Source organism: Eulemur rufifrons, chromosome 2 (assembly GCF_041146395.1).
Source record: "Eulemur rufifrons isolate Redbay chromosome 2, OSU_ERuf_1, whole genome shotgun sequence".
Classification (NCBI taxonomy): domain Eukaryota; kingdom Metazoa; phylum Chordata; class Mammalia; order Primates; family Lemuridae; genus Eulemur; species Eulemur rufifrons.
In genome coordinates, this window is record NC_090984.1 from 14,735,938 (window position 1) to 14,748,101 (window position 12,164).

The 12,164-nt window shown below is 55.4% G+C and overlaps 1 protein-coding gene across 10 annotated transcripts; it reads left to right on the plus strand.

Moving 5' to 3' along the window:
• Positions 1-477: 477 nt before the first annotated feature.
• On the plus strand, positions 478-6,029 carry TUBB4A (tubulin beta 4A class IVa). Of its 10 annotated transcripts, XM_069496741.1 has the most exons (6): positions 502-572; positions 1,099-1,207; positions 1,350-1,460; positions 4,925-5,068; positions 5,119-5,120; positions 5,170-6,029. In XM_069496741.1, the coding sequence occupies exons 1-6, from the start codon at positions 516-518 to the stop codon at positions 5,980-5,982; spliced, it is 1,236 nt and encodes a 411-aa protein (XP_069352842.1). In that variant the 5' UTR covers positions 502-515; the 3' UTR covers positions 5,983-6,029. The 10 variants fall into 10 exon arrangements, with proteins under 10 accessions (XP_069352897.1, XP_069352842.1, XP_069352869.1 ...); XM_069496768.1 differs by lacking the exon at positions 5,119-5,120 and having other exon boundaries at positions 4,925-5,047; positions 5,294-6,029; XM_069496786.1 differs by lacking the exon at positions 5,119-5,120 and having other exon boundaries at positions 4,925-5,041; positions 5,378-6,029.
• Positions 6,030-12,164: the final 6,135 nt, after the last annotated feature.

Genomic DNA, 12,164 nt, shown 5'->3' on the forward strand with positions numbered 1-12,164 from the left:
GAGAAACTGAGGCAGGGCCTGCACGGGGGAGGGGTGGACTTCCCAGCTCCTTGTTTACCAAGCCCTCCTCCTTCCCCTGCTCAATTGCTCCGAGTGGCCAGGTCCGGCTGGGGGCGGGGAGGGGTGAGGGGAGGTGGCACTGACGGCGCCCGAGGGGCCTCCTCCCACCCTTCTGCGGCAGGGGTGGGGGCACACGCAGCCCCAGAGCGTCCCTGCCAGTGCCCCTCACTCAGATCCCGCAGGCCGCTGCGGAGGGAGATCCCTGCATCCCCGCCACCCCCACCCCTGCACTCTCCATCCCGGGGAGGGACCAGGGGGCGGAGCGGGCCGGTGACCAGCCGTGACGCGAGCCCCACCCGCCCATATAGACGCTCCCCGGGGGCGCAGGGACCGTGCTCCGCCGCCAGCCCAGCGCCGCTGCCGCCGCCGCCGCCGCCGCATCCACAGCCCGCGCCGCCGCCGCAGCTCCCAGCGCCCGCGCTACCACCGCCGCGTCCGCCAGCAGCGCCACCGCCATGCGGGAGATCGTGCACCTGCAGGCCGGCCAGTGCGGCAACCAGATCGGGGCCAAGGTGCACGGGGAGCGGGGCCACCGGGCCCCGGCAGGAGGCGGCCGTGGTGGCCGAGAGGCTCAGAGCGGGGTCCCCGGAGCTGGGGTCTTTGGGGGACAGGGTCCCCAGGAGGCCAGCACCCCAGGGACGGTGGGGGAGGGGTCGCCGCGGACAGGGCCAAGCCGGGAACAAAGAGGCCTATAGGAGCGGGACCCGGCCTCTGTGCGCTTGCCACAGCTGGCCTCACAGCTGGACGACTGTCCCCTCCAGGCGCACAAAGAGACCCCGCCCATCCCCCCACCGCGGGCTGCAGCCGGGGTTCGCTGGCACTGGCCGGCTGCGAAGGGGTGCTGACTCCGCGGCACCCCGCCCCCACCGCTGCCTTCTTGCTGCCTCATCGTGTCAGCACCACCCTGCCTCTAAGTCCCCCCCTCACCTTGCTGGGGGAGGGAGGCCACCAGGGAGGGGCTTCAGCGGGGCTCCGGGGAGGTACCCGGCCTGGCCACCTGCTCCGGGTCTCTCAATCCTTCCCACCACCCCCCTGCAGTTTTGGGAGGTGATCAGCGACGAACATGGCATCGACCCCACCGGCACCTACCATGGGGACAGTGACCTGCAGCTGGAGAGAATCAATGTGTACTACAACGAGGCCACAGGTAGGGCGAAGGGGGTACCTCCCGCCTTGGGGGTGGCAGGGAGCATGTTCCGCCTGGGGGTGCAGGGGGCAAGATGCTCCCAGGTGCCTGCCTGCGGGGTCCTGGCGCTCACCAGAACTGCCCTCCATCTGTCTCCCTGAAGGAGGAAATTATGTCCCCAGAGCTGTCCTGGTGGACCTGGAACCCGGCACCATGGACTCAGTGCGCTCAGGCCCCTTTGGCCAGATCTTCCGGCCTGACAACTTTGTGTTTGGTAAGTCCCCACCAAGGAGCACAGACAGAGAAGCCTCCTTGCGCCTTATGCTTCCAAATGCTTGATGAAAACCCTCTACCTAGCACCTGCAGAGTCAGCACCGTCAGAGGGCCCTGATGCGGGACACCCAGGCCACCATGGGAGCCCTGGGGAGCAGCAGGGAATCTGAAAGGTACAGAGGGAGCTTCAGGGAAGGCTTCCTGGAGGAGGTGGCATTTTAATTCAACAGTCTGAATGGACGGCAGACTGCCTGGGTGCGACTCCCACCCCTTCCACTTCATACATGCAGCAAATAGTGAGCACCTACTGCATACCAGGCCCTGTTCCGGAAGCTGGGGATACAGAGGAAAACAAAACAGCCCCAGTGGAGCTCACATCCTGGTAGAAGGAGCCGGGCAACAGAGAATTTTAAAGAAGTAAAACTCAGCTGATGATGGAGTCAGCTGAGTGACTTTGGGTGGGTTCCTTAACCATCCTGTGCTTCAGAACCCTCATCTCGAAAGCAGGGGTTATAAAATGCCTACTGTTCAGGATCGTGAGGCTTCACGCTGTGAATATGGGTAATTCTGAACAGTGCCTGGCACACGGAGAGGGAAAACAAGCATTTGGTGTCATTTTCATTATCATTGTCACCATCTGCAACCTAAAAGGTGAGTAGAATTTGGCTTGGCCAAGCAGCACTGCAGAGCCAAGAGATGGGAATGACATATGTGAAGGTGGTGGGGCGTCCACACCCTGTGACAGTCCTTCCGGGAAAGCTCTCCTGGGCCAGGCCTGCCAAGCACACACACACACACACACACACACACACACGCTGGCCTCAAGCCCCAGACTCCACCCTGTCCCAGCCACTCTCCTGCTCCAAGCTTGCTGGCTTAGAGTCTGGGGTCTAGGAGGATTGACAAGACAAGCTGTGTGACTTTGGACAAGTGACTTCCCCTCTCTGATCTATACGAAGGTTCCAAAAGATAATGATGCACCTGTGTGGGCGTGGCCCATCATAGGTCCTGGGGGGAAAGGGGTGGGGAAGTATGGAATGAGGTTGGCCAAAGGGCATGAGGAATTCGAAGATAACCCTGGGGCCAGGGGTGGGGGACTCACAGTTGGGCCAAGAGATCTATGGCCTCTGGGAGGTAAGTGGGTGGGGGACAGTGGGGCAGCCAGACCACCTGGCTCCTGGCTGCCCCACTCACTTGCAGTGTGACTTTCTGGGGGTGACCTAACCTCTCTGTGCCTCCTTCCTCTCACCTGTAAAATGGAAGTAAGAAGAGTCCGTGCATGCTTTGGGGAGTTGGGGAAAGGAGTCAGAGACACAGGCCATGCCCCGCATTTGGCACATCTGAGATGCTCCATGCAGTCAGTCTTTGAGATTCATTATTCTCTTTTGGAAACTTCATACAGATTAGAGAGGGGAAGTCACTTGTCCAAAGTCACACAGCTTGTCTTGTCCACCCCTCCTGGACTCCAAACTCCAAAGCACCTACTGCATGCCAGATACAGTGGTGATGGAGACAAAGCCCTTACTTTCCATGAGGTTATGTTCTGTAGGGGAGCCAGGCACAAGTAGAAAAATTTGTATGTATGATTGAGTAGTAACAGGTGCTACACAGAAACTAAAACAAGGTAAAGGGATTGAGAATGAGGAGGAGGGTTCATTACAGACCAGGATGGGGCAGTTAGAGATGGCTTCTCTGAGGTGGTGACATGGAGTAGAGACCCTAAAGGAGGCGAGGGAAGAGTCATGTGAGTACCTAAGGAGAAAGCATCCCAGGCAGAGGGAAGAGCCCATGCAAAGGTCCTGGGGCAGGACCACACCTGGCGTGTTGGAGACACAGCGAGGAGGCCCATGTGGCTGGAGCAGAGAGAGGAAGGGAGGGTGGGGAGGGGACAGGGCAGGTGGTGCAGGGCCTTGTGGGCCAGGGGGAGGACTTGGGCTTTGACCCTGAGGAAGGTGGGAGCCATGGAGGGCTGTGGGCAGAGAGGAGCAACAGGACCTGACTCAGGTGCTCATGGGTGTCCCCTGGTGGTTGCCACGGGGAGCACAGGCTGTGGGGTGAGGGTGGGAACCTCACTTATCCAGGCAGAGGAGGAGATTAGAAGAAATATTCACGATATCACCACCCAATCTTCTAATACTAACCCTTGTCATCCTGGGGCTTGTAAGATTATAGGCAATAAACATGATTAATAAAAAAACATAGATTTGTCAGTGCCCTCAAGAAAATAAAGCAGGGAAGAGGAATAAGATATGGGAGGGAGGCTGAGTTCAGTGGCTCACACTCGTGATCCCAGCACTCTGGGAGGCCGAGGTAGGAGGATCACCTGAGGCCAGGAGTACAAGACCAGCCTGAGCAAGAGCGAGACCCCGTCTCTACCAAAAATAGAATAACTAGCCAGGTGTGGTGGTGCACGCCCGTAGTCCCAGCTACTTGGGAGGCTGAGGCAGGAGGATCACTTGAGCCCAGGACTTTGAGGTTGCAGTGAGCTATGATGACACCACTGCACTCTAGCCCAGGCAACAGAGCAAGACTCTGTCTCCCCCCCACCCCAAAAAAGAAAAGAAATGGGAGGGGTTGCAGCTGTGTAGAGGGTGACCAGGGACAGCCTCATGTGGGGTAGCAAAGGCCTGAAGGTGAGGGAGGGAGGGAGCTTGGGGAGGCCTGGGGGAAGAGCTCACCAGGCAGAGGGCACAGCCCATGCAAAGTCCCAGGGGCAGGACCACACCGGGCATGTTGGAGGCCCAGCGAGGAGGCCCATGTGACCAGAGCAGAGGAGGGGGAGAGAGGGAGGAGGGGAGGGACAGGGAGGGGATGGGGCAGGTCATGCAGGGCCTGGTGGGTTTCAGAAAGGACTTGGGCTTTTTTTTTTTTTTTTTTTTTTTGCCCTGGCTAGAGTGCCATGGCATCAGCCTAGCTCACAGCAACCTCAAACTCCTGGGCTTAAGCAATCCTTCTGCCTCAGCCTCCCAAATAGCTGGGACTACAGGCATGTGTCACCATGCTCAGCTAATTTTTTCTACATATTTTTAGTTGTCCAGATAATTTCTTTCTATTTTTTTAGTAGAGATGGGGTCTCGCTCTTGCTCAGGCTGATCTTGAACTCCTGACCTCGAGTGATCCTCCCGCCTTGGCCTCCCAGAGTGCTAGGATTACAGGCGTGAGCCACCGCCTGGACTTGAGCTTTTAATCAAAGGTGGGAGCTGTGGGATGGTTTTTGAGCTAAGCTGGGGCATGACTGGATTTAGGTCTTCCTAGGATCCTTCTGGCTGCTGGGTGCAAAAGTGCAAGGATGGAAGCAGAGAAAACAGTTCATTATCATCATATTAATTACTGATCCTTTTATTATTATTTTTGCTACTGTTGTTATTATTCAATTACTAGGCGCCCTCCAGGTGGCGGGGAGACAGGGTTGAGGGTGGGGTCTCCCCTAGATCACCTGTGCGTCCCCTCCCCTCCCCTCTCCAGGCCAATCCGGAGCCGGCAACAACTGGGCCAAGGGCCACTACACAGAGGGCGCCGAGCTGGTGGACGCGGTCCTAGACGTGGTGCGCAAGGAGGCGGAGAGCTGCGACTGCCTGCAGGGCTTCCAGCTGACCCACTCTCTGGGCGGTGGCACCGGCTCGGGCATGGGCACCCTGCTCATCAGCAAGATCCGCGAGGAGTTCCCAGACAGGATCATGAACACCTTCAGCGTGGTGCCCTCGCCCAAGGTGTCCGATACGGTGGTAGAGCCCTACAACGCCACCCTGTCCGTGCACCAGCTGGTGGAGAACACGGATGAGACCTACTGCATTGACAACGAGGCCCTCTATGACATCTGCTTCCGCACCCTCAAGCTGACCACGCCGACCTACGGGGACCTCAACCACCTGGTGTCGGCCACCATGAGTGGGGTCACCACCTGCCTGCGCTTTCCAGGCCAGCTCAACGCAGACCTGCGCAAGCTGGCCGTGAACATGGTGCCCTTCCCGCGCCTGCACTTCTTCATGCCCGGCTTCGCGCCCCTGACCAGCCGGGGCAGCCAGCAGTACCGCGCCCTGACGGTGCCCGAGCTCACCCAGCAGATGTTCGACGCCAAGAACATGATGGCCGCCTGCGACCCGCGCCACGGCCGCTACCTGACCGTGGCCGCGGTGTTCCGGGGCCGCATGTCCATGAAGGAGGTGGACGAACAGATGTTGAGTGTGCAAAGCAAGAACAGCAGCTACTTCGTGGAGTGGATCCCCAACAACGTCAAGACAGCCGTGTGCGACATCCCGCCCCGCGGCCTGAAGATGGCGGCCACCTTCATCGGCAACAGCACCGCCATCCAGGAGCTGTTCAAGCGCATCTCCGAGCAGTTCACGGCCATGTTCCGCCGCAAGGCCTTCCTGCACTGGTACACGGGCGAGGGCATGGACGAGATGGAGTTCACCGAGGCCGAGAGCAACATGAACGACCTGGTGTCCGAGTACCAGCAGTACCAGGATGCCACCGCCGAGGAGGGCGAGTTCGAGGAGGAGGCCGAGGAGGAGGTGGCCTAGGGCCCCTGCCTTCCCTTCCTGTCTGCCGCACCATGGGGCATCTGACCTTTGACCCCCTAGAGCCCCTCTCTGAGCCCTAGACCCCCACTTCCTCCCTGCCGCTCAACCTATCTCAGCTCTGACCCTGCAATTTCATGAATGTCACTTTGCCCTGACCCTGGCAACGCCTTTGGAGCCCATTTCACCTCTGACCTTGCCTCACCTTTGACCTTTGAGCCTCACTTTATCTTTGGCCCCCCTCTTGAGCTCTGCCAATTTTGACACCCCCAGGAGCCCTGCTTCACTCCTGACCCCATAAACCCTGCCCTGACCTCTTCACCTTTGACTCCCCCCCATGAACCCCATTTCACCTCTAGACCTATAAGCTTTGGTTTAATTTTGATGCCTCCCTCTGAGCCTCAGAGTCCCCTCACCTTTGACCCTGAGCCCCAGCTTCCCTCTGGCCCCATAAACCCTGCATTTAACTCCACAAGTCTTCCTTCACTTTTGATCTCTTTTTCACCTTTGACCTCCCCCATGAACCCCATTTTGACCCCTCCCTCTGAATCTCTCTTCACCTCTGACCTTGCCTCACTTTTGACACCCCCAGGCCCTAGCTCCCCTCTGGCTCCCCATGCTCCCCAGGTCCCACCTGACCTCATCCCCCTCGGCTCCTGCCCCCTTTGGCTTACCTGGGGTGGTGGGACACCACTGGCACCCATGAGGAAGAGAGGCTGTCCCCACTGCCCTCCCCACCCTCCTCTTCCCCCCCTTACCCTGGATAAATAAATTAATTGTTATCTCAGAAGCTTCTGCCTAGTTCATTTTTCATCTCCTTGTGCAGCTAGCAAAGGCTTTTCCCTGCAGAGTGGGGGTGGGTGCTGACCTCTCACCTCTGGGCAGGAGAAATGGTAGGGAGGGGCAGAGATTTTGGAGTCAGACAGATCAGGCTATGCCACTAATGGGCTGTGTGGTGTGGAGCAAGCCATTTGCTCTCTCTGAGCCTCAGTTTCCCCACCTGTAAAATGGGATCAGAGGTTTTTCCCCAGGAATCCCACACACCCACCACGGGGTTGTTTGTGAGGATTCAAGGAGAGCTTGTGGGCACAGAGCTGCTGCTGTTCTCTGTGGGGCACCTTGCAAGTACGGAAGGCAGGAGGAGGAAGCCCTAGGGAAGGGTGCCAGAGAGATGTCCACCCGGGCTAGCACCTGAGTGGCAGTCCTGCCCGAATAACAAAGTAGCTTATACTCATAGAGCTCTACAGTGTACCTGGCTCATGCCTCAGCTCATGCAACCCTCACAATCACCCTGTAAGGTCTGAGCTTTTATCCCCTTTGATATTAAGATTTAGAGAGACAAAGCGTATCAGTTAGCTTTTGCTGAGTAACAAACTATCCCCTAAAACTTAGTGGCTTAAAACAACAACACATGTTTATTTTGCTCACAAATCTGCAATTTGAGCAAGGGCAGGGCAGGTCATTCTGCTCCCTGTAACATCAACTAGAACATCTTAGCTGGAGGCTCAGGAAACTACTTTCAAGGTGGCTCTCAACTGACTGGCCAGGTGGCATCAACTATTGGCTCAGAGCTTAGCAGGAGCAAGTTGAACAAAGTCCTCAGTATTCTTCCACGTGGGTCTCTCCATAGGCTGCTTGGGCTTCCTCACAACATGGTGGCTGCGTTTCCCAAGAGCAAACATCCCAAGAGAGCAAGACAGAAGTAAATGCAAAAGAAAAATGCAAATTTTTATGACCTAGCTTCAGAAATCATATAGTATCACTTCCCCCAGACTCCTCATTAAGGCAGTCACAAAGTCCTGTCCAGATTCAAGGGGATGGGATACAGACTCTACCTCTTGAGGGTAGAATGGCAAGATTCGAAAACAGCATGCGGGATGGGACATAGAGCTGTGGCCATCTTTGGAAATTACAGTTTGCCACCTAGAGTCACATGCCCCTGGTCACATGACTATTAAGCATTCAGCTGAGATTCCAACCCTACCAGTTGAACTCTAGAACTCTGATGTCACTTTGTCAGCCAAAGTTCAGTGTGGGGATCTAGGTGTATGAAGCAGAAAGGGATTGAATACAAGAATTTATGGGGCTTGCAAAATCACTGGAGGAGCTCAGAGAGTGGGCTGTAGGCCAGTGTTTCTCAAATTTTACTGTGCAAAAGAATCACCAGAAAATAACTTGATAAAGCACAGCTTCCTGATTCCACCCTCAGAGTTTCAGATTCGGTAAGTAGGTCCGGGGGTGGGGGGTGGGGGAGGCCAAGACTTTGCATTTCTAACAAGCTTCGCAGATAACACTAATAATATGTGAAGGAGACCACACTTTGAGCAGCCCTGGAATAGGTCATGCTCCCATCTCGATACCCTATAGCCGAGCCACCAAGGAGCTGCTTCCTTTCTACGGTAAGAAAGGTGGAGGCTGCTACCAGAACCATGACCTGGAAATAGGTCCAGTGGAGAACACAAATTCATTAATATAAAATCCATGTCTCCACAACTTTGCTTCTCAGCAAAATACACACGCACGCACGCACGCATACACACACACACACACACACACACATACACGTGGGCTCACTTCCACTTTCTAAATCTCTCATGAGCATTTCCAATTGGTGGAACCAATTCTGTAGCCAGAAGTCGAGCTGCAAAGGCATCTGGGAAATGTAGTTTTTTTTTAATTTCCAGACTCAGCATTAGGTAGACAAACCAGGGAGAAGGGTAGGTGGGAAGGAGGGATGCTGAGAAACAATCAATTATGTCCACCACATGACACGAGACCACTAGACCCAGGCTAGGGTCCCAGCTGTCTTACAGGCTCCCACCACAGCCAGGAATAAGAAGGGGTGTAAGGAAAGCATCTTGGACGCCAGAATGCAGCAACAACCAGCTCAGCACGCTGGGCACAGCACTCTTTTTTAATCCCCACCCAATGGATTTGCCATTGAGTATTTGTGTGGAATTGAAGTTCAAATATAAAAAGACATCCTTGGGAGGCTCAGGGGTATGAGCGGGAGAAAGAGAAGCCCGGAGGTCTCTGCACCCCTATTCTCCCGGTGCCCTTGGAGAGAAAGGGGGACCCAAACTCTGTTCAACCTCATCCACCTGCATGTTAGTTGGGGCTTTGGAAGTGTTTGTGTGTGTGTGTGTGTGTGTGTGTGTGTGTGCACGTGTGTGTTTTCACATGCTTGTACACATTCCCCCCTTCTCAGCCTCCTACAAGATAGTGGGGGTCTCTTATGGGTATAAGTGTGTGTCCTCATAACCCCTTGTGCCTGGCATGTCTTGGGGTACCTGGGGGTAGGTGAGTGTGGGTGTGTCTATGTACCTGGTTGTCTTAGATACAAAATACCATCTAGGCTGCTATAACGACATACTTTAGACTAGACAATTTATATTTTCTTTCATAATTTTTTCCAGATATTTTTATGGAAAATTTTTTTCAAATGTAAGGACGTTACTGAAAGTTCCATATTTGTCCCCATAGCCAAAGAAAGAATGAAGAACGAGGACAAACAGTTTGAAGAAAAGGAAAGAGAAGTTTATTCATTGCTGGCACATGAGGAGGATGGCAGACCCTTGTCTTAAAGTACCAACGGCCTCCAGACTGGATAATTGATAAACAGAAATGCATCGCTCACAGTTCTGGAGGCTGGGAAGTCCAAGATCCAGGCGCCAGCAAATTCAGTGTCTGACGAAGGCATATTCCTCCTAGATGGCGTTTTCTATGTGTCCTCAAGTGGCTGAAGGGACAAACAGCCTCCTCAAGCCCCTTTTATAAGGGCACTAATCCCAATCACAAGGGCGGAGTCCTCCTGACCTAATCACCTCCCAAAGGCCCCACCTTTTAATACTATTGCGTTGGAGATTTAGGTTTCGACACATGAATTTTGGAGGGACACACGCATTCAGACCACAGCACTAGTCCATCAGACTGCATGGGCTTGTAGATGATGGAATTCTGACTGTTTGACTGTGGGTACAAGGTGGTTTTGCACCTCACAGTGTGGCTGTTGTATTTTAATTTTCCTAATATGTCTGCAGGATGTCATGTGTATGTGTGTGTGACCATGAGTGGCTGTGTCGTGTTCTGTCTTTCAGATTGTGGGTGTGTCCGTGGATTCCTGTGTCTCAACATGGCTACATCTGTCCACCTGGTGCCTCTGTCTTTCTGAGTCTACAGCTCAGCTTGGGTGTGTCCAGCTGTTGTTTGAGTCTGGCTGTGTCTTTCTGCGTGTCTAGCAGGGTCCTGGCTGTATCTGTCTCTTGGTTTCTGCTCTACCTATGTCTGTGTTCTGTGAGTTTTTTGTCTATTACCTGGGTCTATTTCTCTGTTATCCTGTCTGTGTCTATGGCTGAGGTCTGTGTGTGTGTGTGTGTGTGTGTGTGTGTGTGTCTACGTGTTGTCTCTGTCTGGAGCTGCAATTTGCTGTCTCTCTGTACTGAGTCATCTTGCTGGGGTAGGACTGATTGCTCTTGTGTGTGTGTCATCTCTCTGTCCTTGCTGGTGTGTGTCTGTGACTATGTTCTGACTGTAGAACTCACTGTCTGTCTGTGTCTGTCTGTTATGTGTGGCTGATCTGGACTTGGTCTGCCTGTGTTGGTGACTTCCTGTCTGTCTGTCCCTGTGCCTGTGTTCTGTGATTTCTGTGGTCCCCCTCCATGGCCCCTGTGTCTACTCCCTGGCCACCGTGAATGGCCAGTGTGAGTGGACCAAGGAAAAGAAGAGTTGAGGGAAATGGAAACATTTTAGATAGACTGTGAATCTCGCCTGCTGGGAAGCAGGGAAGGAGAGGAGAGGGCCGGGGTGTGATGTGGAGACCAGACGTGGCCCAGCCTGGCAGGACTGGAGCTGGGGGTCTGGCTTCTGAGGCTAATCACTTACTGCCCACCCATCCCGGAGAAGGCCAGGAGGCAGGATGCCTGGGTTTCTCACAGCGGGTGGGGGCAGGGCCTCTGTCCGGGGACGTCACACGTTAAACTTCCTCTCTCAGCCACACAGGAAGCTGAGCCGGCTCGGGGCCCAGCCCCAAACTAACACAGGCCCCGGGGACCCCTGGGGAAAGGGCCAAGCCAGGCCAGCCCTGCAGGGACCATGGGATCCAGACCCGAGTAAGAGCTGCCCTGTCTGTCCCTCATCCTCTGAACCGAGACTCCCAGACTAGGCCTGGGCTGGGGCAAAAGGGGGCTGGGGCTGCGGCAGGCTGGTGGGGTGGAGTGACCCCCAGGGGCAGGTGGCTGGAATCAGGGCAGACGCTTAGCTGCAGACTCTACTGGGGCGTGCTCAGGCGGGACCCAGTCCCCTCCTTGCTCCCCCTCTCTTTCCAGTGTCGTGTGATCGTGTCTATAACTCTGGGAGTGCACGCACCCCTCTGAGTGTGTGGCGTGTCTCAGTGATAGCTTCCGGGGGTCTGCAGTGTGGGTGATCAGGGGAGAGGGGGGGCTGGGTGTCCATGTGAGTGGGTGATCGTGTGTGACTCGGGTCAACGTGGGGGTGAAGTGCCGGGGGACCCCATGTCAGGGACTCTGTCTGCCATTGGTGTCCCTCCTGTCTCACTTCTTGAACCCAAGTCTCAGCATCCTCTGTGTGGTGTGGGGGCAGGGAGGAAGGCAGAGAATGTAGAGCTTAGGTAAGTACCAGAGCGTCCAGCTCTCCCTTCTCTGATGAGAAATGTGGGGCTGGCCACCGGGGCTCTCTGGGATCTCGTACTCGGAGACACACAGACAGCCCCCAGGATGCTCAGACAGTTCCTGAGTGACACTCATAGCCGTGCAAGAAAAGACAGGCATCGTTCACCCTCACACTTGCTCAGCCATACACCCTCATAGTCCCACCCCAAAGATGTAAGGACATCTTTTCAGGCAGGCACCAGACTGAATTACACACACACACACACACACACACGCGCGCGCACGCTCACACAAGCCATGCACTCAGCCACACACAGTCACCCACACACAGTCACACTCTCTTGCTCTGTCCCAGACTTGTTGGATGCATAATCAACACCGCTGCATGCACAGCCTCACACAACCACACCGCCACCGCCACAAGCCCCTGGGGGTCATGTGTACACCAGCGTGCACACACACACAATCACACACACGTGCAGAGTGGCCGACACAACCACACTCATGCACAGAAGCTAGTCCCTGGACCCGCTAAGCCCTTTCATGTCCCACAGAGGG